A 27,457-nucleotide genomic window follows, 5' to 3' on the forward strand; every position below is an offset into this window, starting at 1 on the left:
AAGAAGGAACACGTGCATCTAGCAGGAGAAAAAGAAAAGAAAGAAGGAACACGTACATCTAGCAGGAGAAAAAGAAAAGAAAGAAGGAACACGTGCATCTAGCAGGAGAAAAAGAAAAGAACTGCAGACCAAGAAGATAGAAGGAGAAGAGCAGAAGGGGAGGAGGGAGTGAATGAACAAATACTGCAATAGTGACAAGGACATCTCCGTTGGGGTAAGAGTTTACACAATTCTACTATGGCCTTCCAAATCACTGTTGCAGTATTTTTTTACATAAGGGAGAACACAAAAGATCAAGAAGGAACTTGTGAGGAGGAAGGCACAGTGGAGCCCTCTAGAAACCCACACAGAATTGCTCTGCAAAGCCACCTTTTGCTCTGGAAATGCCCAATTTGTAATGCTTCGTGAACGTAATGGAATTGGTATCCAAACCTTAGAAAAAAGCACCAGAGGAAGCAATGGCTCTAGTAGAATGAGCCTTTACAGAGGTAGAAAGACATTTTCCATAGAATAACAAAAATAAATGTCCTTGGGGATCCAGGAGGTAATGGTTTGCTTAGAAACAGCCACACCTAGAGATCTGGGATAAAAAAAAAAGTACAGTTTTGTACCTACCATAAATGTAGATGTTAGAGTGTATACCCTGCTGCAGTCATCACACTAGGGTTAACCTGCCGTCAGGCGGTCCGGCAGTCAGCCTGAATTCCAAAGTCTTGGTCCGGCGTCTGTTGCTGTTGCTTCTTCCCTGACGAAAATATATATATATATATATATATATATATATATATATATATATATATATATATATATATAAAATATACATATACACATATAGCTATATGGAAAAAATAAAACAAAACCCTTAGGCACAAGCAAATATACCACAGAGGTAGTATAGATTAGAGAGGTAGAGATAAGTTCAGCTAGCGCAGAGGGGATGGAGGGAGGATAACCTGGACTGCAGCAGGGTATACATTCAAACATCTACATTTATGGTAGGTACAAAACTGTACTATGTTCATCGTGTTACCCTGCTGCAGTCATCACACTTGGGTAGGAATCCCAAAGCTAAGGATGGTAGGTGGAGTCAAACAGGGTTAGAGGAGGCTAGAAGGCCCTGCAAAACTGCAGTGGCGAAGCCAGCTCTAGTCTTAGAGTAAAGTGGTAAGTGGTAATGTTTGGTGAAGGTATGCACTGAACTCCAAGTTGCAGCTTCTAGAATATCCTTGGTTGGCACCCCCCTGAGGAAGGCTGTAGATGTAGCTGCTGCCCTGGTAGAGTGGGGCCTTATGGTAGCAGGAACTGGTTTTCCATGGTGGGTGTAGGAAACACGTATGCAATGTCCTATCCATTTGGAAATGGTTTGTTTTGAGATGGCCTTTCCTTTTGATGTTGTAGCATAGGATACAAAAAGCTGGTCAGATTTTCTGAAAAGCTTAGTTTTATCCAAGTAGTAACGTAGCTGCCTGTGAATGTCCAAGAAATGCAGGAGTCTTTCTCCTTTGTTCTGTGGATTTGGAAAGAAGGTGGGTAAATGGATGGTTTGATTTAGAGCCACACTGGATACCACCTTAGGCATAAAGGAGGGATTAGTCCATAGAGAAACTCTGTCTTCATGAAAAATGAGGAAAGGCTCTACTGTCATTAGTGCCTGAAGCTCTGAAACTCTTCTAGCTGAAGTGATTGCCAGCAGCAGGGCAGTCTTCCATGATGTAAACTTTAAGTCAGCTGAGAAAGCTGGCTCAAAAGGAGGTAGCGTGAGTTTTTCCAGAACAAAGTTGAGGTCCCAAGTAGGTGTTGGTGCTCTCCTGGGAGGCCTAATGTTTTTGGCCCCTCTGAGAAACTGCCTTAAGAGTGGGTGTGAAAATAAGGGAGGATCCGTGTTGTAGTGAGCAGAAATGGCTGAGGCGTGGATTTTAATAGATGAAAAAGAAAGCCCTTTGTGTAACATCTCAGTTAGATATGGCAGAATCTGAGGTATGTCAGGCAAAAGGGTATTTTGGCCTTTAGCTTGGCTCCAGGCGCAAAACCTTTTCCATTTGTCTGAGTAGGCTTTCCTGGTGCTGGGCCTCCTGGCCTCCAGAATAACTTCCATAACAGCTTGTGAGAGAGGAGCTGGCTGGTTGCTTAGGTGATTTGCCATGCAGCCAAGTTTAAGGTTTTGAGCTGGCTGTGTAGAATCCGATTGTCTTGCTGTGTGAGCAGGTGGGTAATTTGTGGTAGAATCCATGGTAGGCCCTGGGCCATATTCCTTAACAGTGGGTACCAGTGCTGGCGTGGCCAGTCTGGGGCAATGAGTATCATTCGGGGTCTCTCCATCCTGACTTTCAGTAGTACCTTTGTGAGAAAGGGTAGTGGAGGAAAGGCATATACTGTTAGCTTTTTCCAACTGAATGAGAGTGCGTCCACTTTCCAAGCTTGATGGTGAAAAGTCCTTGTGCAAAATTTTGTTAGCTGATAGTTTTGAGAGATGGCAAACCGGTCTATGTCTGGGAGCCCCCATTTTTGAGTTATCATTGTGAATACTTGTGGATCCAGTTTCCACTCGTGGGGATCCATGAGGTTTCTGCTTAGGTCGTCTGCCAATGTGTTATTTTTTCCTGGCAGGAATTGAGCTTGTAATTGAACTTGGTAAGCCAGTGCGGTGTTCCACAAGGTCATTGCTTGCCTGCATAGAGGGTAGGAGTGTGTACCCCCTTGTTTGTTTATGTACCACATTACTGTGGTGTTGTCTGTCCTTATGATAACTGTCCTGGATGCAAGAGGTCCTTGAATGCTGTCAGAGCATTTTGTACAGCTAGCATTTCTTTTTGATTGATGTGCAGATTCCTTTGATCTGCAGTCCATAAGCCTTGTCCTGCCAAATGTGCCCCCCCAGGCATAGTCCGATGCATCTGTTGTCATAGTTTGCCTGGCCGGGGGTAGGGTGAAAGGCTGACCCTTGAGGTGACAAGCCTGTGACCACCATAGAAACTCCTGTTGAAGGCAGAGAATGAGATTTATCATTGTTTCCAAGCTGTGGCTGTGGACTCCATACGCTTTTTAGGTATCATTGTAATTTCCTCATATGCAGTTTTGCAAATGGTAGTAGTAGTAGGCAAGATGCCATGAAGCCCAAGGCCTGCAGAATTTTTCTTGCAGGGAGCTGGGTCTTTGTTGCCATTGTTCTGAAGTATTGAGTTAATTGTAGTTGTTTGTCTGGCGTCAGATAAGCCATCTGGGTCATTGTATTCAAGCTGGCACCCAGGAATGTCATATTTTGTGAAGGCATGAGTTTTGATTTCTTTTCATTTACTGTGTACCCTAGGCAACTTAGAAGATGTCTTAAAAAAGCCAGATGTTGTAAGAGAATGTCCTTGCTTTCTGCTTGGATGAGACAGTCGTCCAGGTATGGGTACATTTGAATTCCTCTCTGTCTGCAGTATGCAATTACTGGTGCCAGGCATTTTGTGAAGACCCTGGGCGCAGTAGATGAGCCAAAGGGCAGTGCAGAGAATTGGTAATGGGTTGAACCTGCAATGAAATGGAGGTATATTCTGCAATTTTGTCTGATAGGGACATGCAGGTATGCCTCCTTGAGGTCCAACGTTACTAGCCAAGCTTTCTTGCCCAACATGGGAAGAAGCTGCTGTAGTATTAGCATCCTGAATTTGGGTACTTGCAAGAAGGTGTTTAAAATTGAAAGGTCCAGAATGGGTCTCCAAGCATTGTCCTTTCTGGGGACTAGAAAGAGCCTCGAGTAAAATCCTTGGCCTTGCTCCTGTGTAGGTACCAGCTGAATGGCTCTCATGTCCATGAGGGCTGTAATTTGTTTTTGTGCCTCTGCCCATTGATTTTGTGGCAGGTTTGGCATTCCTTTTATCCTTGGCAAGGTGTGGAAATGGAATCTGTATCCGTGTGAGATAATGTCTAGGACCCATTTGCCCTTTGTGATGATGCGCCAGTTGTCTGCAAAAAGTGCTAATTTTTCTCCCAAGGGAGCTGCCAAGAGGGTATTGCTTGGCAGTTTGAAGTTTAAGTCATTGTGTTTGCCTTCTAGTTCTCCTCCCTTCTGTGTTGCAGTGCCCCATTGGCGAGGTTTGTAAGGGATTTGTGCTTGTCCTCTGCCCCTTGGGTGCCTGTATTTACCCCTATGTGGTCTGTCAGAAGCTGGAAAGGACCAGTTTTGTTTGTTGGCCAATTTCTGCTGAAGCGTGGGGGCTGTACCTGTAAGAAATCTTTGACAGTCTGCATAGATTTTGATTTATCCTCCATTTTCTTTAAAACCTACTCTGCTTTAACCCCAAATAAAACATCCTGCTGTAAGGGTGCATCCAGTAACTTAGCTTTAACATGATCAGGCAGAGATTGTTCCTTTAACCAAGCATGCCTACGTATAACAGACCCAGTAACAGCTGCTCTAGAGGAAGCTTCCAAGGCATCAAAACCACATTGTAAAGTATGTTTGCCCACCTGTTCAGCTGCATGCAACAGGTCTTGCATTTCCTTGAATTCAGACTGTTAAGGGTGCGTGCCCATCTTTTGTCTTTTGAGACATTAGGAATTGCTGGTATTTAAGTATGTGAAATTGACAATTTAGTGCTCTCATAGCTAGTGTAGTTGAGGTGTAAACCTTCTTCCCCCACCTATCTAGTGCTCTGGAGTCCCTTTCTAAGGGTACAGGATTTTTAGCCATAGAAGCCTTAGCCCCTTTGGGACCCTGGGAGATTGTCTCTGGATCAGCAGCAGGGCTTTTGTAAAGGAATTTGTTTGAGTCAGGCACTCTGTAGTATCTATCTGGTTTGGCTGGAGCAGGAGGCAGAGAATCTGGATTTAGACTATATTCTAAGAAGACATCATCCACTATGTCCAAAACTGGGGGGATAGCAAGTGGTCTGTGCTGGGGGAGTAAAAGAAACTCTTGGAGCCTTTTCTTTGAGTCAGAGTAGTCCTGACCTTCCCAGTGGAAATGTTCCCTCATGGTGTGTAAGGTTTCCCCAAAGGAGTAGTCTTCAAGGGGAGAAGCTGAGGGAATGGAGTCTTCAGCATCAGAATCTTCATAAGGGGGAAATGAGTAATCCTGTTCCTCAGAGGAGCCTGAGGAAACAGACACCTGATCAGAGGAGGCATAATCCTCCTCTTGTCTAGGCCTTTTGTCGGGGGGGGGGTTGGGAACCCCTGATCAAAGAAATCAAATCTTCAGCCATTTTAAGCATCTGTTTCTTAGGCATAGGGCCTTAGCCTGGAGACTGAAGTGTAGGCTTTTTTGATTTTAGAGGAGTCTTAATCTTAGCATAAGATTTTATGGTGAGGGTAGTCGGTCTGAAGACACCTTCAGAAACCGAAGGTGTTTCTGCAGCACCGGCTTCCCCTACTGCAATGTCGTCGGTAGGGCCTAAGGAAAAAGGCTGTGTCAGCCTAGAAATCTCTGCTGGGGGATCTGATGCGGTCTGAGGATCCAATTCAGCGGTAGCCAGGGGCTGCGTAGGCACCTCACTGAAAACCAGACAACCGGCGACCGGGTCAGCCGAGGCCTCGCAGTCTGGCTTGGATCTAGGCTGCCTGTCCTTATCCTTGCGTTTTTTTATGCACGCCGGTAGTCGGTTACTCCGATGACATAGTGTAATTAAATTTTCTACCAAAGCAGTGTCATGCGAAATCAAAGTAAAGCTTAAAAGTTCGCTTATTGAACCTAGCACAAAACCAACAACCAGTGACGTCGTAGTCTGGGCCTAGGCAAGGTATACAAAAAGAATGAAAGTCCTTATGAGGTATTTGCTTCCCACAAGAAATGCAATTGTTAACTTTTTCTGACATCAGACTGAGGCAAGAAAAGGTTCCCCAACGGGGTACTTGGCTTTGAAGACTTCGGACTGAAATTCTATTCGAAAATCTTGGGTGTCGGCCGACCGGCATTTGCAAACTGCTTCTGTTTTGGGCACCGTGCGGCAAGAAAGACTGAAGAAAATGGCGTCGGATGCCTCTGATATACCTCTGGTGCTCTGACGTCAGGGAAGAAGAGACAGCAACCGACGCTGGACCAAGACTTTGGAATTCGGGCCGACTGCGGGACCACCTGACGGCAGGATAACCCTAGTGTGATGACTGCAGCAGGGTAACACGATGAACATCTAATGTTACCCAGACTTGAGAACAGCTTTAGTCTTATCCAAATAATATATAAACTGTCTATGCAACCCCAAAGTGTAAAGAACCTTCTTATTAGCAGACTGTGGAGAAGGACAAAATGGCAATTAATGGTCTAATCTCATTACCAGCCATAGACGTAGGTCAGATTGACACCAAAGGAGAGCAAAGCGGATTTGAAAGACCTGGTGAATGAGGGGAGGAACTTGGTGACAGCTGATCATCAAGTGTGGGGAGGAAAAATAAAAAGAAAAGAGAAAAAAAAAAACATTTCAAGTTAAATGTGAACAGACTAATGAGAGGAAATGTCCGGTATGCATGGGTCATATTCTAACAGAGTGACTGAAAGTGAATAAGCCAGAAAACAAGCAATAATCACAGAGGTTTCTATAAATGAAACAACATCATGGAAAGTTTGAACATAATATGTCGGAGATGACTACGTCTCCAAGAAGGTTAAGAACAAAATGTAACCTTGGAATGGAGCTCTGGGCAAGAAAAGAGTTTGAAACGTTCAAGGAACTAGTTACAGAAGCATGAAGACTGTGATATAAATAAGCCACTCGTGCTAGGAGCAATACAAGGCAACTGACTGCAGGGACCACAAAAACATTTAAACATTCAGGCCTCTCTTTTCAAGCAGGGCTAGACATGACAGCCATGTTGTGAATTGGTGTATACTCAGCCAGTCATCAAAACTTGCCATAAGCTTAGCTAAGGCAGTATTTTGTCTGACCTTTCATGATAACTTATTCCAAAATCAAGGGGTATGTTGCTTATTTTGGAAGCACAGCACTATTTAATGCTCAGACTGTGGCACGAGTCTACATAAACATGTATGTGGTTTGGTGTCTTATAGTCACAACCTTTGACCACATCCCATACCAAATGGAAAGTGAAGAAAATAATTATGTTTAGTACAAGTGTTTAAAGGTCTGGAAAGTGTCAGAGGCATTACAGTTTTAAAAGTCTCATGCATAAATTAAATAGAGTCTGTGATTAAAATAAAGTATACCTTTACCACAAATTCTGCTATATGCATTTTAGGATTATATTCATAACACGCTTTTAAAACAGTTAAGATTCAAAGACTATGTTGTACTGCAAAAATAAATTTACCTCCAGCGATTTTGAGAAAATCTTCACCAGTTGCTTTATACACCTGAAAGAAGAGTAACAAAGTGTTATGCAAGTTGTTCACTGTGAAACTGCTGCTTTATTGACCAGGTAAGAATTAGAAGCTCCCCACCCCAGTGGTTCCAACAAGAAAAAACTACAAAAACCTAGACAATAATTTATTAATCTCTTTGTTCTGCACACCATTCACATGCTTATTTGTTTCTTTAATTACAAACATACTGAATTTTTCTACAAAACTAAGAAAAAAATGGACTCTGCATTTACCAGCCTGCATGTACAAAGAGAGTAGCTATGTATACCACTTGTGAACTTACTGGAGAGTCAGCAGAAAGGTCAAAATGAGGCAGCCGTCACCTGACTCTCCCATCCTAACGCAAGAAGAGAGAGACTACAGCTGTGTTAGGAAGTTACCATAATTGTAGATGTTAGAGTTTGCCCACTGTTGCAGTAGCAATAACTTCTTAGGACTTCTGCTGCAGAAGGACCAATATCTGGCCTGAATTCCAGTGCTTTCACCCTTCTTCATTCTGACCAGGTGGCTACCCTCCCACTTGGATGTCAGCATATTGACAATAAATGGGGGGTCTGGATCCCATTAGTGGTTGGGGTCAAAGTTAAGAGTACAAAAAGGTCCCTGTATGAGATAGACCCCTGACCAGGATTACTTATAGGTTGATAAGAGGTTACTATGATAGCGACTCTAGAGCCTTTACAAGCCTAGCCATGTTAATCCCAAGTATCTCCATTTGTTCTTTTTTGGGTAGTTCACAGAACAAATTTACGATGAGAGTGGATCTGTGATTAACATCAGCTACCCTTTGTCCATGAGGGACAAAGGTACCACCCCATGGGTGGATTTGTGGTCTCCCATCCAATTATCTAGGTTGCATTTGAATAAAGCCAGTGAGGAGCTCTGTTTTACATGAATAGAGAGTCTATTCCAGAGAAGTGGCAGTCTCTGGGAAACATATCCGTCTCTTCAGCATGATCTGTTAATGTCACAAGCTAAGCTGAGATCCCTAGAGTGAGTGACTCTTGTGCCATTTGACTTGTGAATGTGTAGCATTCCATTAGGGAAGGGTCGGAGATTGCCCTATATGCCAGGCACAAGTCACCTCTCAGCAGCCTATAAGAACAGAATTAAGTGACAGGACTTTCAGCCTGTCCACATAGGTCATGGTTTGGAGTCCTTGTATTTTCCTAATGAGAAACTTCTGAGGTCTCTAACAGCTGCTGCAGGTATCTGGTGAGCTACATGCAAAAAGGGTACATTATACTCTGTTAGTGGTCTTATGAGGGTTGAGTACAGTGGAGTTATAACATCCCTTGACCTGAATGCTATGCCCTTGCTTATGAGGTATGCTACATAGAAGAATGCTTTCCTCATCACTCTGGAGACTTGGTAGTCAAAGTTCAGATTGCTTTCAACCTATATTCCAAAGTCTCGCACCACTGGGTTGGAACTCGGAGGGGGGGGGGGTGCTGTCAATATTGTAATTTGTAGGGAATTACGTTTTGCCAAAGGGAATAATAATGCATTACTTTTCCATTTGGTTTTAGACCATAGCTTTGGCAGCAAATCAGGTGTGTGTTAGCCCTTCTTGTAATATGTTGACATTGTTAGGGGACTCAGTGATTGCTCCCAGTTTGCAGTCAGCAAACTTGGTGAGCCAAAGGCCATCAACTTTGGCCTGGACTTCTGAGAAATAGAAACCAAACAGTAAGGGGCCCAGCACAGAATCCTGTGGTACTCCATTGGTGATGGGTCTACTGGTGGAGATGGAGTCACCATTTCTGACAGCATGTTCTGTCGGTGAATCAGTTGACTACCCATCTAGTAATGTAAGGGTTAATCCATACCTGGGAGAGTTTCTCAATGATATCACAGCAGAGAATTTTGTCAAAAGTCTTGGCAAGGTTGAGGTAGGCTGTGTACACTGTACTACCTTTGTCCATGGCTTTGGTGACATTCTCAAAGAATTCTACTAGGTTTAATAAATATGATCTACCCTTAATGAAGCCAAACTGGGTTGGGTCCAGCATTTGGAGGTCACCTATGTCCTTGCTGGCAAGGTCTATGATAATTCTTTCCATAGCCTTGTAGATGAGGCTGGTTAGACTTAAGGGTCTGTAGGTCCAAGGGTCAGTTGATGGTCCCACTTTGCCCAGTGGGATTACTGTTGCTGTTCTCCATTCTGCAGGAACATAGCCAGTGGGATTACTGTTTATGTTCTCCAGTATGCAGGAACATAGCTAGTTCTCAAGCTACGATTAAAGAGAATGCCAAGTGGGTCTGCTAGGTCTTGCTTTAGCTTGTTTAGTAAACAGTCTGGGATATTAACTGGTCCCATTGAGGCCATGTTTTTGGCACTGGTGAGGGCAGAGATGACCTGTTCCCTACAGACACTAGGCAGAGGACTAATATCAGGCATGCTTTGGGATATGGTAGGTGGGGATAGATGGTGAAGTTCGCACTGAATCTGTCAGCTAGCAGGTCGCAATATTTTCCAGTGTAGTACGAGTGATCTCACCTACAACTAGTTTGGCACATAGCTGGGCATTCCCTCTTAGACTGCAGATGTAGTTAAAGAATGCCTTGTGATTATCCTTGGCTAGGGATGCAATTTTAGTTTTGTAATATGCTTTAGAAGGCATTGCAAGATTTCTGATTTTCCTGTTTAGGCTTAGGAGGGACTCTTCCTCTGCAGGTGATATCCTTCTTGCTTTTGGACAACAGTTTCTTCCTTTTGTTATGTAATCTGTTTATACTTGAAGTCCATCACGGTGGCTTGTTTTTATGCAAAAAACAGATACAGATTTGCTGTATCCAGGACTGCTTGTAAGCTTCTGAGTGGTGCTAAAGTCTGCTCTTCAATTTTTCCCTTAGATCTGCTAGTTCTCTCCTCTCCTGCACTTTTACTAGCTTATTAGTTTAGCACTTTACCAGACTTCTGGTAGCAATTATTGTAGCACACAAAAGTGCTACCAGCACTAAACTTTCTACAAAAAACAGCTCCAGTACTTATTAATGCCCACCCCTCATGTCTAAAGGTCAGTTCCCTGTGCTTTCTCCTATTAACCTGGCGAACGTGGGCAACCTAAGGCAATGTAGCAACTGCCTCATGTACACTGACAACACTCTCCTCTTACCTCCCAACAGTCAGACTTGAGAGATGCACTTGTATATCTAAATTGGAAGCCATGCACTCTCCAGCCAAGACCGGAATAGCTGGTCAAGAGAAGGTCAAAGCTTGCACCACACCAGATGGAACATATATCCCTCCAGAACACACACCAGCACTGCCCTCACATAAAAATACAAACCACACACCCACCTTCATGGAGGCTCTCAATAAAAATCTACCCAAACAGCAGAGACCTCCAAGGCAGAAATGCACTCTACCACCACAACACACTAATCACGAGACATATAACTCTCCTAAACAGAGTGCCACTCAACCAAAGCCCCTAAAGCAGAACAGCATGCCCAGCACACAAGTCATAGGTGACTTGATAGTGAGGCACACTGATGTCCCACTCACTAGGTTGAATAAGGAGAAAGTAACAGTCAGCTGCCTGTAAGGCACCAGGATCTGCCACAATGCCCGCACTCAAGTCTCTCAACAACAGGTACAAATACATCTCTGTCATTGTATATGTGGGTGTGAATGACCCGAGACATACCCCCCCCCCGGATTACATGGAGAAGCTCTCAGATTATGTAGCCCAGGCAGGTATGACCCTAGTCCTGAGCAGCATCCTACCATCACCAGGAGTGATACCACAGTACAAACAGAAAATGATTGATTTCAACAATTGGCTAAGTTTCTGGTGTCATTCTAAGGGGATCCAGTACCTGACTGCCTGGGATAACATGATTGACAGACCTCGATGCTTTGTCAGAGATGGTCTGCATCCGTTATCCCTGGGCTTCCGGATACTGACCAAGGCCACCCCCCTATAGTGCCTTTTTTAGGCGGTGTTCCAAAGACCAAACTACCACCATAATAGCTACAAATAAATGCAATTTGAGGGTCATGCTGCTCAATGCTAGAAGTGTAAATCTCAAAATGCACTCGCTCGAAGCACTCCTTAAAATGGAGAACATTGACATTTGTGCCATAACAGAGACCTGGTTCAAGGCAGCAGAAAGCACACCTGCAATAACAGGCTATAACTCAATCCACACCTTTCGGCCCCAGAACTTGGACCGAAGGCCCAAAGGCAGTGGGGTTTCCATATTCATAAAGGATGCACATACTTAGAGACTGGTAGCCCAACATAACGCATCGGAGATACTTCAGGTGCAGCTAACACTGGGTAACACAGTGATTCAGGTCATAGCCTGCTATAGGTCCCCAACCATATCCCAAGACTCGCACTCCACGTTTCTAAGCACCCTGGAGAATATTAGGGTCCAACCTAAAACACTCACACTGGGCAACTTCAACTACCCTCCATTAACTGGGAAAACTACTCATGTGCCAATACACTTCCCCAATGTTTCCATTCTAATGCCCTGTACCAGCTTGTTCTTACCCCCACTAGAGGTAGCAACATCCTTGACCTGGTCATTACTAAATGGGCAACTGTTGCTCTACACCAATAGTCAACTCCTCCCTGGTTAGATCTGACCACAAACTAATCACCTTGGAAATCCATATCCCTCCCACCCCACCCCACCCCATCCCCCTGCAAAGTTAACCACCATGAAAAACTTCTCCAAAGCTAACTTTGGGCTCCTAAAAACAGAGGTGGCCAACTTCACGGCACCCATGCAAAAGGAAAACAGTTGCATGATGGCCACATCATACACCAATGCACTGTACGAAGACATACACAAATGCATGAATCTCACCATATGCAATAGAACCAGTACGCTCTCCTCCAAAAAAAGGAAGACAATCTGGTGGTCCCCTGCCATAAACAAACTCTATAATATAAGGAGGAAACTGATGCAGAATAAGGTGAAGTCCCAAGAATAGAAAAACTCCCTTATCAACCTCAACAAAAAGTTGAGATCCCTCATCAAATCCTCTAAAGCTAGCTATGAAAACAGAATTGCAGCAGATAGTAAAGACAGCCACAAGGCCTTCTATAGAGGCCCTGTCTGGGTGAGATTGGGATCCCCTAATTAAGGAGATTAAATCCTCTGCCAGAGTAATCATTTGTGAACTAGAAGTGGGCCTATGTGAGGGGGGTCTTAACAGGCACTGATTTAACAGTTTTGGCTGCTTTAGCCCTGGCAAAGGCCTTTATAGACATGGCTTCAGGAGGCCTAGCAGCACCATGTGCTGGGGTAGAGACATCCAAAGGGATGGTGTCTGATAATTCACTAGGAACCACAGTAGTAGGCAAAGCTTCAGAGGCCGATTCAACTAAGGTAGCAGGAGCCTCAGTAGTAGTCATGGATTCGGCTGAAGATTGACCCGTTTTCTCGGTTTCGGCCGAAACCGAGACACTCATGACTTGCTTAACCGTGGTTTCGGCCGAAACCATGGACCGCGAAAGTGTCGGTCTTTTCTTTGCGTTTTTAACAATTTGGGTAGTCAGAGGATCCGGCGGCATAATGTACAAAATCTGAGCGAAAAACTGTTCAGCAAACTCCGACCGGCCTAAGCGTTCGTCGGTTGAAGAAGCACAGGCTAAACAGGCTGCTACGTCGTGGTCTGGGCCTAAACAAGGTAGGCAGTAAGAGTGGAAATCTTTATGAGGTATTTGTTTCCCACAAGTTAAACAGTTATTTACTTTTTCTGACATCGGCTGAGGCAAGAAAGAGTCCCCAACGGGTGCCAGCTTTTAGAAGTCTTCAAGTAGTATTCGGTAGTAGTAATCTCTGGATCTGACCGACCGGCACTTGCGAACAGCTTCTGCTTGGCCACGGCAAGAAAGACTGGGGAAAATGGCGTCGGCTGATGCCTTTATACCCGAAGACCAGCAGAGATGACGTCGGGTGAAGTGCGACATCAGCCGAAGCCGGACCCAGACTTTGGAATCCGGCCGACCGAAGGGCTGCCTGACGACAGGACAACCCATTTGTTATGACTGCAGATGCATCCTTGAAGGACATCAGTAGATTGCCAGGCACCCTGTATTACTGCTGCACAGGTTTAACAGCACTGTCCAAGGCCAATAATACAGCTTCTATGGGACCTGACAATATCCCTGGCTGTGTTCTACATGAACTACAGAGTGAACTGGCACCTCACCTGTGTGCTCTGTTCAGTCACAGCCTCACCTCAAGATTTTTCCCTACAGAATGGCACACTGCTACAGTCATCCCTCTCCACAAAGGAGGAGTGACTACAGACACTGAGAACTATCGTCCCATTAGCCTGACGAGTCTGATTTGCAAAGCTATGGAATGCATCATCATGGACCTAATAAACAAGGATATAGGGAATCGCCAAACTCTGGATCCCACATAGTTTGATTTTGTGAAGGGTAGACCATGCCTGCTCAACTTGGCCAACTTCTTTGGGTCAGTAACTAGAGCTGTGGATGAAGGCAAGGTGGTTCAAACAGCCTACCTTGAACTGGCCAAGGCCTTTGACACCATTCCCCACTCAGGAATCATAGAAAAACTCACTAAGCTAGGCATCAACCCCTATATCACTAGATGGGTTGCAAACTGGCTCACAGGTAGTACCCACAGTGAGAAAGTAGCTGACTCCAAGTCAGACTGCTGACCAGTCACGAGTTGAGTCCCACAGGGTATGGTCCTGGGCCCTCTCCCATTTCTACTTCTCTGAAGTTCAGGCCAACATGAAGGGACTCTTGCAGACAAAGTTCGCAGACTATTGCAAGTTGGGAGCTATTAACTCCCCAAGTGAAAACATCCTACAGAAAGGTCTGACTGAGACCAATGACTGGTGTCAGAACCATGGCATTAAGCTCAATGCCAAAAAATGTGTCATCTCCTTTGGGAAAAACCTGGTTCCCATGAATCACCACATAGATGGTAGTCCACTGAACATGGAAGGCAGTATAAAAGATCTGGGAATGCAGGTTGACAGCAACCTCTCTTTTGATCACCACATTGTCACTGTGGTCAGAAAGTCCTTCTATGTGGCTCATCTCATTACTAAGGGTTTTGCATCCAGGAAGAAAGAAGTCAGTCTGCCCCTCCTCTTCCCTCATTAGGCGAATCACTGAGTACAATGCCCCATTTGGCATGTACCTCACTAAACACCTGCAACAACTGGGGAGGTCACAAAAGTACCTCACAAAGAGGATCATAGGCCTTAAAAACATTTGTCCTGTGTGAGCAGACTCAAAAAAACTCCAACTATTCTCTGTCTCATATCGCCTACTTAGAGGCAATCTCTTCTTGACTTACAAAGCCACGTCTGACCCAGCTGTTAGAAATGCTACATCTAAAGAAATCCCAGTCCCCCTGCACCACATGCTCCAGAGACCTCAACCTCATTACCACAATCAACAGAACATGCTTGAGAGACAGGTTCATAACCCAGAGACTGCTCATGCTATGGAATAGACTTCCCATACATGTCAAGCAAAGCACCTCACTGGCCATCTTCAAGAGAAATCTTGACGCGTGGATGGGAAATAGAAAATTCACCCCGGGGATCACTCCAGTGGCTTTACTTGACAGAGGCACAGGGAACTAAGGTTGGGTGGCACAATGCCAGGGTAATCCTATAGGCTAGGCTTGTAAAGGCTCCAAGGCCATTAGCCTGGTACACATCTATGAACCTATGATCCAGTCAGGTACAGCAGAGTTTTTACAGTCGCTTAAGTGTTTGTACAGGGCATTTACATACACTTCTGCATATTGATCACTTATGTCTGCAATAGCTGGTGGTATGAAGCTTTTTATACCATCACTTAGTATGCTGTAGTTAACTTTGGTGAAGTTTTTTTTATAATTTTTGCTCCTGTGAGGGTGTCCGTTCCAGTAGTTACTTCAAACAAGACTGATTTGTGGTCTGGCCTAACCACAGAGGGCATCACGTATGGAGAAGTACAGAGACCCCCCCATGTTGGTGAATACTATGTCCAGAACATTAGAGCTCCTAGTGGGGGCTGCAGACCATCTGTTCCAGAGCATTTGTGTTAAAGTCCAGATGCCTCTGGGCAAGCATGTCCCCCATCCTATGGGAGGATAGTTGAAATCTCCCATGACTAAAGTGGTTGTAGAGTGAGTGACTCTAGCAAGTCCAGGTGTATGTCTCTTGGTTCATGGAGGGGTTCCTGTAGCTAGCAATGTGGTAAGGTGTTTTACTTATAGTTAATTGGACCTGGAGTAGCTCAAGAGTCATACTGCTTAACCAGTCTGTAGGTGTACTTGGTTTTAATGAAGATGGATAACACCTCCACCTTGGGTTCCTTCATACTCATTTTGAGGTCTGAACATGTGGAAGGCATTGTAGCCTTGCATGGCCTGTGTGTGCACTGTGGCCTTATAGCATGTCTCAGTAAGTGCACAGACATCAGCATCCTCCAAGGTGAGGAGTGCAGTTTCATGTTTAAACTCTTAGCATTAAAAGCAGCATGTCCCAAAGTTTTCTCTATAGGATTTAGTTACAATGGAAAATTTGTGGTTTGACATTGCCAAACAAAAGGCACTATGGAGGGGGGTGGCAAGGGCCTTTGCCAGTATCTGAAGGCCTAGGAGGGACAGGTGCAGAACATCTCTAGCAAAGAAGTGAAGTCTGGCTACCATATCCTCCCAGGCCAACGTACTGAATCCTCCTGGACAGACACCAGAAGCTAAGCCAATTGTTGAAGTTAACCATTTTCTGTTTATATTGTGGTATCATTCTGGGTGAGGGTAGTTTTCTGCTTAGGGCTAGGACACATAATCAGAGTTCTATCATGTCTCTTTTCATATAGTCCAGGGAGGTACATCTCAAGTCATTCAGTACAACAGTGACTATGACAGTGTCATAACAATACTTGCCGTTGGGTGACATGACTGCATGCAGGATTTATCGGATCGTGGCACCTGATAGCCAGCTGACTGACATTCTCCTTGTCCAGTCTGGTGAGGCCGACATCTGTCTCTCACTATGGAGTCACCTATAACCAAGACATTTCATGTGTTTTGCCTTAGGGGTTTATTTGTTGACAAACGGATGTGTGCATTGATATGTGTAGTGGTTTCTTTAAGTTTAGTGGTGAGTGTGGGTTGTGTGCATTTGGGAGGTCAGTGTTCTTTTGGTATGGTTTTAGTGAGTACCTCAAGTATGTGGGTTTGTATGTCATGACCTTACTCTGTGCGAGAGATGCGGCTTGCATGAGAGGTGAAGCATGTGTGCTGACAACCTGTTTGATGTCTAGTTTGTTTTTACGTGAGAGAATTGACTCCATTTCCACAGTGTATTTGAATCCCTCACATAGGGTGCTACTTTGCTTTAGGAGTAAATGGTTGTCAGTATACATCAAGCAATTGCTATATAGCATCAAGATGCCCATCTCAATCAAACTGGCAGGAGAAATGATGGGAAAGTGTCCATCCATTGTGGCAGGATTTTCCTGAATGTGGCATTTGGGAAGGAAGTGGGTTAGCTGGACTTGGCCACAAACAGCAAAAATGAAGCAGCAATTCAATTAAACACAGTTAAAGTGCAGTGCTGGCTTAAACTATACTTATTTTTCAGTTTCTTTTTCAGTGGATGCCTTGGATTTCAGTATAGATGTACTCCAGACCTCTGGCAAAAGTTGCCAAATGTTGAGCAGCTCTGGTAAACAGAGCACAAACCCACACAAATGTGAGACATGTACATGAAAATTTAAACAGTTTTAACATGGCTACCAATGGGAAAGCCCCAAACTGAGCCTTTATCCCAGCAATCCCCAACTCAGATGGGTTCTGAGCTACACACTTCTGCCACAAGGGTACAGGGAGGCCCTCAATGTAAAGATGGCTGGTCTAAGAACACAGAGATACCAAACAGTCTAGATTCAGTATGTCTTAATCTAGCCTATGGAAGGCAAGGAAACAAATTCTAGATGAGAAGGAATTGTGGAGAGTCTCAAAGGTCAAAGTGAGTGTTGAGCAGTGTACTATTAGATGACCTGCAGTGGTACCACGGTCTGCACGAACTGGCAGCTCTTTGAGCAGCTGTGAACAGTGGGAGACTATTGAGAGCTTTTCCTATACAGAATTTTAAAATGGAGAGGTTTGTTTATATGCAAGCATGGGGAACCACATCTGCAAAATGCACAAATTCAAGGCTTTCATACGAGCAGGATGAATGACTTTTATAAAGTTACTCTCAGGCCAATCAGATAAAAACACAATAAGCTAGTGAACAGGAGTTCTCAATTGGATGGGTTGAATACCCTTCCATTGTAAAACAAATTGCTTTTGAGCTCAAGCGCAGCAACAAGTGCTTTACAACAGAAGAATCCCCGCAATATCAGGAATCCTTGGAAATAAGTTCACTAACCCTAACCCTGAGAAATGTTCACAACACACAAAAACTTTGCAAAACTTAAGAATATTTTGGCAGACTCCCTCAAAGTACAGTTGTGTACACTTGCCATAAATGTAGATGTTCGAGTGTATTGACTGTTGCAGTCATCACACTTGGGTTATCCTGCCACGGGTAGCCCTCAGTTGGCCCAAATACCAGAGGCTTAGTAGTCCTACGTCAGTTGCTATCACTCCAGGGCTGACATCAAGTCGTCAGTGGCATAAAAACAGGCAGCCAAAGCCATTACATCAGTTTATCTTGCCCCAAATGGTCAGGAGACCCCAATAGGGAGCTAGGGTATGGTGGAGAAACACCACCAGTAGAAAGTAAATACCAACAGCCCTGTAAGAGTGAAGGAGAAAGAAAGAAAGAAAGAAAGAAAGAAAGAAAGAAAGAAAGAAAGAAAGAAAGACAAGGGGACTGGAGGGTGGGAAACCAGGACTGCAACAGAGAATACATTCGAACATCTACATTTATGGTAAGTGTACACAGCTGTACTATGCTCTTCATGTTTCACTGTTGCAGTCATCACACTTGGGTCACTTCCCACAGCCGAGGAAGGGTGGAGGCAGTCAAGAAGATTAAGGACTGGCTAGTAGGCCCTGCAAGACTACTGTAGCAAAACCCGCCCTGGATTTGGAAAAGATAGGCAGGTGGTAATGCTTGGTGAAGGTATGAACAGAACTCCATATTGCAGCTTCCAGGATGTCACTGGTAGGGACCCCTCCGAGAAAGGCTATGGAGGTTGAAGTTGCCCTAGTGGAATGTGTTCTGACCCCCTGTGGGGGGTGGTTTCCCATGGTGTTTGTAGCAGAAATGGATGCAGTGCGTTATCCATTTGGAGATGGTTTGTTTTGATATGGCTTTGCCCCTGGCGCAAAGCTGACTAGTAACTGGTCAGATTTCCTAAAGGGCTTAGTCCTATCCAGGTAGAATCTGAGCTGTCTGTGCACATCTAAAGAGTGCAGGATCCCTTCCCCCTTATTTTGAGGTTTAGGGAAAAAAGTGGGCAAATGAATAGATTGGTTGAGAGTCACACTGGACACCACTTTAGGCATGAAATTTGGGTTAGTCCTGAGGGAGAACCTGTCAGCATGAAAAATGATGAAAGATTCCAGTCATAAGTGCTTGTAGCTCAGACACTCTTCTAGGCTGTTTTACAAGACAGGAATTTTAACTATGCTGAAGCAGCACGCTCAAAGTGGGGGGGGGGCATGAGCTTTTCCAACACAAAGGTAAGGTCCCAAGCAGGGGTAGGGGCTCTTCTTGGTGGCCTTAAGGTATTAGCCCCTTTCAGCAACGGTTTGATGAGATGGTGTGAGAAGAGAAGTGGCTCAGTGCTGTAATGTGCAGAGATGGCAGAGGCACGGATCTTAATGGAAGAGAAGGATAGGCCCCTGTGGAGTAGGTCTGCTAGGTAATCCAGGATGAGAGGTAAGGAGGGCTGTGCTGGGTCCTGTCCTTTAGCCTGAATCCAGGAAAAATACCTTTTCCACTTGTCAGCATATGTTTTCCTTGTACTGGGTACCTGCTTGCTTAGGCTGGCCACTGGAGAAGTCAAGGAATAAAGCCAGGCTGCAAGGTTCAGGGTCTGCAACTGTGGATGCAAAAACTGTCCCTCCTGCTGAGTCAGGAGAGTTGGAATCTGGGGGAGGTGCAATGGAGGCAAAGGTGACAGACTGCAGGGTAGTAGGTGCCAGTGTTGGCATGGCCAGTCTGGGGCAATCAGGATTGCCCTTGGTCTTTCCCCCCTTATTTTCAGTAATACTCTGGTCAGAAGAGGTAGAGGGGGAAATGCATAGATAGAGAGGTTTGCCCACTGGAAGGATAGGGCATCCCCTTTCCAGGCCTTGCTGTGAGGTTCCCTGGTGCAGAATTTGCTGAGCTGGTGGTTGTAGGGGGAGGCAAATAGGTCCACCTTTGGGGTACCCCATTTGTGGGTCACAAGGCTGAAGGTGTTTTGCCACTCGTGTGGGTCTAGGAGATTTATGCTTAAGTTGTCTGCCAGAGAGTTTTGGTTTCCTGGCAGGAATGGAGCTTACAGGTGAATTATGCATGGCTGAGGCAGTGTTCCAAAGGGTCATGGCTAACCTGCAGAGTGGGCAAGAGTGGATTCCCCCCTGCTTGTTGATGTACCACATTACTGTGGTGTTGTTGGCTTTGATTAGTAGAGGCCCTGGAGACAGCAGGAATCTGAAAGCTGTCAGGGCATGCTGAACAGCTAGCATCTTTTTTTGGTTGATGTGCAGATATATTTGATTTGGGCTCCAGTGGCCCTGAATGCACCCCAGGCATAGTCTGATGCATCTGTGGTTAGGGTCTGGGCGGCGTGGGGTTGTGAGAAGGGAAGTCCCTTGCTGTGGTTGCATGCTGCTGCCCACCAAGAAAATCTTCCCTTAGACAAGGTATGATAGATATAATAGTTTCTAGGTCCTGAGAATGTTGACACCAAAGGCTTTTTAGGTACCATTGTAGTTTCCTTATGAGCAGTCTGGCATATGGAACAAGTAGAATGCAGGAGGCCATGAACCCTAGAACTTGCAGGATTTTCCTTGTGGATAATTGGGTTCCGGTAGCTAGTTGAGAGAAGTAGCCTGTCAGATAGGCTTGTTTTTCTGGAGTTAGAAATGCCATCTGGGATGCTGTGCCCAGGCTTGCTCCCAGGAATACAATGTTTTGACTAGGGACTAGTTTGGATTTCTTTTCATTGATAGTGTACCCCAGTGAGGTTAGTAGGTCCTTTACAAATGTCAGGTGCTGTAACAGCTTTTCCCTGACAGTCTGCCTGAATCAGGCAGTCATCCAAGTAAGGGTAAATTTGAATATTTCTTTGTCTGCAAAAAGCAATGGCTGGAGCCAGACATTTTGTGAAAACTCTGGGAGCAGTGGATAAGCCAAAGTGAAGTGCAGAGAAAGTACAGTTGTGTACCTACCATAAGTGTAGATGTTAGAGTGTATTCACTGTTGCAGTCATTACTCTTGGGTTGTCCTACTGGCAGGCTACCCTCAGTCGGCCAAAATTCCAAAGTCTAGGTCTGGCGTCGGTTGCTGTCGCCTCTTCCCTGACGTCAGTGCACCAGGGGTATAAAAGATGCAGCAGATGCCATTTTCTTCAGTTTTTCTTGCCCCAGATGTCAGGTGCCCCCAAATTGGTAGGCTGAAAAATATGCCAATAAAAATGCATGCACAAAAATAACATTCCCTTCATCTACAAGCAAATACGCCAAATAGGTTGTATAGGATAGAGAAGTGCAGATAAATCCCAGCAAAGAAAAAGGGGATGGTGGGAGGGTAACCTGGACTGCAACAGTGAATACACTCAAACATCTACATTTATGGTAGGTACACAACTGTACTATGTTCATCGTGTTTCACTGTTGCAGTCATTACTCTTGGGTAGAATCCCAAAGCTGAGGATGGGTGGCTGAGCTAAATAGGATTAGGAGAGGCTATGAGGCCCTGCAGAACTGCAGTGGCGAAGCCTGCTCTGGTCTTAAGAGAAGAGAGGCAAGTGGTAGTGCTTTGTAAAGGTGTGCATTGAACTCCAAGTCGCAGCCTCTAAGATTTCTTTGGTTGGTACTCCTCTGAGGAAGGCTGCTGAAGTGGCTGCTGCTCTGGTGGAATGAGGCCTAATGCCCTTAGGCACTGATTTGCCATGTTGAGAATAGCAGAAACGGAAGCAATGGCCTATCCATTTTGAAATAAGTCTGTTTTGAGATAGCCTTTCCTTGTGATCCTGCAGCATATGATGCTAAAATTTGCTCAGTCTTTCTGAAAGCTTTAGTTCTGTCCAAGTAGAAGTGTAACTGCCTGTGTATGTCCAAAGAGTGCAGAATTTTCTCACCCTTGTTCTGTGGATTTGAGTAAAAGGTAGGCAATTGAATGGTTTGATTGAGGGCTACACTGGACACCACCTTAGGCATAAATATAGGGTTTGTCCTCAGAAATCCTGTCTGAATGAAAAATGATGAAAGGTTCCACCGCCATGAGTGCTTGTAACTCAGACTTGCCTTGCAGAGGTTATGGCTAGGAGCAGAGCTGTTTTCCAGGATAAGAATTTAATATCTGCTGTTGATGCTGGCTCGAAAGGAGGCAGTGTGAGTTTTTCCAAAACATAACTTGAGGTCCCAGGCCAGAATTGGTGCTCTCCTTGGAGGCCTAATGTTTTTTGGCCCCTCTGAGGTACTGCCTTATTAAAGGATGAGAAAAGATAGGTGGTTCTGTATTGTAATGGGCTGATATGACAGAGGCATGGATCTTAATTGATGAGAAAGAAAGGCCTTTCAGTTAGGTATTGTAAAATCTGAGAAATATTTGGTACAGACATGTCAATTTCTTGTTCCCGGTTCCAAGCACAGAATCTCTTCCATTTTTCTGCATAAGATTTTCTGGTACTGGGCCTCCTGGCCTCCAAGATAACATCCAGAACAGCTTTTGAAAGAGGAGTTTTCTGAATGGCTACATAATCCATCATGCTGTCAGATTTAAGGTCCTGAGTTGGCTGTGCAGGATCTGATTGTTTTGTTGGGTCAGCAAGTGAGAAGTTTGAGGCAATATCCATGCTGGACCTTAAGACAAGCTCTTTAGGATTGGGTACCAGTGTTAGCGTGGCCAGTCTGGTGCAATCAGAATAATTTTTGGCTTCTCATGTCTGACCTTTAGGAGTACTCTTGGAAGGAGAGGCAGAGGGGAAAAAGCATATACTGTTAGATTTTTCCAGCTGAATGATAGGGCATCCACTTTCCATGCTTGCTTGTGGTAAAGCCTTTTGCAAAATCTCTGCAACTGACAGTTGTGAGGGGAGGCAAATACATCTATGTCTGGGCATCCCCATTTCCTTATTATCATCCTGAAGACTTGTGGATCCAGTTTCCATTCGTGGGGATCCATAAGGTTTCTGCGTAGTTCGTCTGCCAGAGTATTTGTTTTTCCTGGCAGGAATTGTGCTTGCAGGTGAACTTGAAAAGTCAATGCTGTGTCCCATAAGGTCATTGCTTGTCTGCAGAGGGTGTAGGAATGAGTACCTCCCTGCTTATGTACCACATGACCGTAGTGTTGTCTGTCTTTATCAGTAATTGTCCTGGATGAAGCAGGTCCTTGAAAGCTGTCGGGGCATTTTGAACAGCTAGCATCTCTTTTTGATTGATGTGAAGATGCATCTGGTTTGCAGGCCATGTGCCCTGAATACATTTTCCTGCCACATGGGCCCCCCAAGCATAATCTGATGCATCCGTTGTCAGTGTCTGTCTGGCTGTGGGTAAACTGAATGGCAGACCCTTGTTGTGGTGACAGGCTTCTGCCCACCATTGAAACTCCTGTTGTAGGCAAGGAATGAGTGCAATTACTGTCTCCAGGCTGTGGCAATGCTAAGTCCAAATATTTTTCAGATACCATTGTAGTTTCCTCATATGCAGTCTGGCATATGGAATTAGTAGAATGCGGGATGCCATGAAACCCAAGGCCTGCAGGATTTTCCTTGCAGATAAGTGAGTTTTTGTTGCCAGTTTCTTGAAGTAAGTAGGTCAGTTGCTTTTGCTTGTCTGGCATGAGATAAGCCATCTGGGCAGTTGTATTTAAGCTTGCACCCATTAATATTATCTCTTGAGAGGGCACTAGTTTTGATTTCTTTTCGTTTACTGTGTACCCTAGGCCAATTAGTAACCTTTTTACAAATGCCAGATGCTTTAGAAGAGTTTCTTTGTTCTCTGCTTGAATTAGGCAGTCGTCCAAGGAGGGATATATTTGAATTCCTTTTTGTCTGCAAAACGCAATTACTGGTGCCAGGCATTTTGTAAAGACCCTGGGCACAGTAGATAAGCCAAAGGGCAGTGCAGAGAATTGGTAATGCATTGAATCAGCTATGAATCTGAGGTATCTTCTACAAGATTGTCTGATTGGGACATGCAGGTATGCCTCTTTTAGGTCCAAAGTTACGAGCCAAGCCTTCTTGCGCAGCATGGGCAGTAGCTGCTGTAGAGTCAACATCTTAAATTTTGGAACTTCCAGAAACTTATTTAGTATAGACAGGTCCAGAATTGGTCTCCAGGTTTTGTCCTTCCTGGGTACTAGAAAAAGTCTGGAGTAAAATCCTTGCCCCTGCTCTTGTTGTGGTACTTGCTGAATGGTCCTCATGTCCATGAGGGCTGTAATGTTTTTGTGCCTCTGCCCATTGATTGTGTGGCATGTCTGGCATGCCCTTTGACCTTGGAAGGGTGTGAAAATGGAACCTGTAGCCTTGGGACACTATGTTCAGAACCCATTTGTCTTGGGTGGCCATTTGCCAATTTGATGGAAAAAGTGCTAGTTTTCCCCCTAATGGGGCTGTCAAAAGAAAACTGCTTGGAACTGGTAGAGAAAAGTCATTGGGACGGTTTCCTGTAAGGCTGTGATTTGTCTTCTCCGCTTTTGGAGGTAGGAGCACCCCATTGTTTAGTCCTGTAAGAGCCTTGGGGCTGAGATCTGCCTCTGGGATGCCTTTATCTGCGCCTCTTTGTGGTCTGTCTGAGACTGGAAAGGACCAATTTTTAGAAGGCCAGTTCCTGCTAAACCTGGGTGGCTGTACCTGTAAGAAATCCTTGACTGTCTGCATAGATTTTGCTTTATCCTCCATTTTTTTCCAACACCTCTTCTGCTTTAGTACCAAACAAAGTATCATGCTGTAATGGTGCATCTAATAATTTTGCTTTAACATGATCAGGCAGATTTTGTTCCTTTAACCAAGCATGCCTTCTAATAACAGAACCTGTAACAGCGGCCCTGCAAGAGGCCTCCAGTGAATCATAACCACATTGCAAAGTATGCTTTCCCACTTGTTCAGTTGCATGCAATAAATCCTGCAATTTCTTGTTATCTGAACATTCAGTATTTGTCAACATTTTCTGTTTAAGTGACATTAAATATTGCGGATATTTAAGCATATGAAATAGACAATTTAAAGCCCTTACAGCCAGGGTGGCAGAAGTGTAAACTTTTTTCCCCCATCTGTCTAGAGCCCTAGAATCCCTATAAGAGGGGACAGGGTTTTTTGCAGTGGAAGCTTTAACCCCCTTGGGACCCTGAGATATAGTTTCTGGGTCAGCAGCGGGGTTTTTATATAGGAATTGATGAGAATCCGGGACCCTGTAGTATCTGTCTGGCTTAGCAGGTGCAGGGGAGAGTCAGGGAACAGTCCGGACACTGAAAATACATCTACAATGTCTAGAACAGGTGGAATAGCAAGGGGTCTGTGCTGAGGAAGAAGCAGGAAGTCTCTGAGCCTTTTCTTAGACTCAGAATAATCTTGGCTCTCCCAGTGGAAATGCTCCCTCATAGTATGCAGTGTTTCCCCAAAAGAATAGTCCTCAGGAGGAGAGGTTGAGGGAATGGATTCTTCAGCATCAAAATCCTTATAGGGAAGCATGGAGTAATCCTGTTCAGAAGAGGAATCAGAGGAAATAGATACCTGATCAGAAGAATCATAGTCCGTCTCTTGCCTAGGCCTCTTATCAGGTAGGGGATGGGAGCCCCTGATCAAAGTAATTAGGTCTTCGGCCATTTTGAGCATCTGTTTTTTTTAGGCATGGAAGTCCGAGTAGGAGAATGCTGTACTTGTTTCTTTGTCTTTAGAGCTGCTTTAGTCTTTGAAGCTGAAGATGGCTTGACATATAGTTGTGTAGGTCTGAAAACACCCTCAGAAGCTGATGCCCGCTCAGTGGCTCCGGACCCATCTGAGGGATTGATTTCAGAGTGTCCAATACCTTGAGTTTCCAGAGGCCCAGTTGGCTCCACGTGGGAGTCAGTAGCGGCCTGTGGCTCTGAGGTAGCGAGCGCCAGGGGCTGCAAAAGCGCCTCACTGAGAACCGGCAAAGTACAGTTTTGTACCTACCATAAATGTAGATGTTCGAGGATTCCATTGCTGCAGTCCTTACTATTGGGTATAGTCCGCGTCCAGTCGGCCCGAATACCAGAGTATAAGGCTGACGTCGGTCAGGGCGCATTAGACTGACGTCAGTACGTCAGGGTACTAATGCGCATGACCGACGTCATATCCTCAGTCTTTTCTTGCCCCAGATGTCAGAAGACCCTAAAAAGACAAGTCCCAAAATACCTGCACCAAAAACATGTACAATATATACAAGAATATATACAAAAATATAAGCATGTAAACTCACCTACACAACCACCCCTAAACACAGAGGGGAAGGAGGGAGGTAAATTGGACTGCAGCAATGGAATCCTCGAACATCTACATTTATGGTAGGTACAAAACTGTACTATGTTCTTCGTTTCCATTGCTGCAGTCCTTACTATTGGGTAGAATCCCAAAGCAGAGGTAAGGAGGCTGGCAAATCATAAAGAAGTAGGAGCTGACAACATGCCTTGCAAAACAGCTGTGGCAAAACCAGCCCTAGACTTAGAGTAGATAGGAAGGTGATAATGCTTAGAGAAAGTATGCACTGAACTCCAAGTAGCTGCTTCCAAAATATCCTTAGTTGCCACCCCTTAGAAATGCTGTTGAAGTGGCAGTAGCCCTAGTGGAATGAGGCCTAATCCCAGCTGGAATCTCCTTGCCATGATGGGAATAACAAAATGCAATGCAAAGCCAATCCACCTAGAAATAGTTTGTTTTGACACAGGCTTGCCCTGTGAACTCAAAGCAAAAGTAACAAACAACTGCTGAGACTGCCTAAAATCCTTAGTCCTGCTTAAATAATAACGCAATTGCCTGTGTACATCTAAAGTGTGCAAAATCTTTTCCCCTTTATTTTGAGGGTCTGCATAAAACGTAGGCAAATGAATAGTTTGGTTTAAAGCCACACTAGAAACCACCTTAGGCATAAAGGAAGGATTAGTACGTAATGATACCCTATCCTTATGGAAAATCAAAAAGGGCTCTACTGCCATAAGGGCCTGCAACTCAGACACCCTTCTTGCAGAAGTAATAGCCAACAGAAAAGCAGTCTTCCATGACAAGTATTTCTATTCAGCAGTAGCTGCAGGCTCAAAAGGTTGTAGAGTAAGTTTTTCCAACACAAAATTGAGATCCCAAGCAGGAGTAAGAGCTCTACGTGGGGGTCTTATATTCTTTGCCCCTCTAAGAAACTGCTTGAACAAAGGATGCGAAAACAAAGGTGGGTCACAATCATAGTGAGCTGAAATTGCTGCAGCATGAATCTTAATGGAAGAGAAGGACAAACCTTTGTCCAATAACTCAGTAAGATATTGAAGAGCCACACTCAAATTAGGCTCAGAAATCTCCAAATTCTTTGCTGTACTCCAAAATAAAAATCTCTTCCATTTTTCTGCGTACACTCTCCTTGTACTAGGTCTTCTAGCTTCCATAATCACATTTAAAACTTGTTGAGGAAGTTGGGACCTGCTGTGTTTCAACACAGAATATGCCAGGCTGTTAGATGAAGAGAGTGAAGCTTGACATTGAGCAGATGACCGTCCTTCTGAGATAACAGATGAGGAATCAGAGGTAAAGGCCATGGAGGCTTCTTTACCAGACTCCGTAGTAGTGGGTACCAGTGTTGCCGAGGCCAATCTGGAGCTATCAAAATCATCCTTGGCCTGTCTTGTCTGACCTTTAATAGTACCTTTGGAAGAAGAGGCAGAGGTGGAAAGGCATACACATGAAGGTTTTTCCAACTGAAAGACAGAGCATCCACTTTCCAAGCTGTGTGATGAAACCCTTTGTGCAATACTTTGGCAGCTGGTGGTTTAGTGGAGAAGCGAACAGATCTATGTCTGGAGTTCCCCATGACACT

The 27,457-nt window shown here is 44.7% G+C and overlaps 1 protein-coding gene across 3 annotated transcripts in view; it reads right to left on the reverse strand.

Moving 5' to 3' along the window:
- The window catches only part of ESRP1 (epithelial splicing regulatory protein 1), a 627,793-nt gene that overhangs the window by 268,754 nt on the left and 331,582 nt on the right, over positions 1–27,457 (reverse strand). For all 3 annotated transcript variants that reach the window (XM_044066542.1, XM_044066541.1, XM_044066543.1), the window contains exon 9: positions 7,246–7,288. In XM_044066542.1, the coding sequence (XP_043922477.1) occupies positions 7,246–7,288 (43 nt within the window). The remainder of the gene's footprint in view (positions 1–7,245; positions 7,289–27,457) is intronic.

Source organism: Protopterus annectens, chromosome 3.part1 (genome assembly GCF_019279795.1).
Source record: "Protopterus annectens isolate FY-2018-M chromosome 3.part1, PAN1.0, whole genome shotgun sequence".
Classification (NCBI taxonomy): domain Eukaryota; kingdom Metazoa; phylum Chordata; order Ceratodontiformes; family Protopteridae; genus Protopterus; species Protopterus annectens.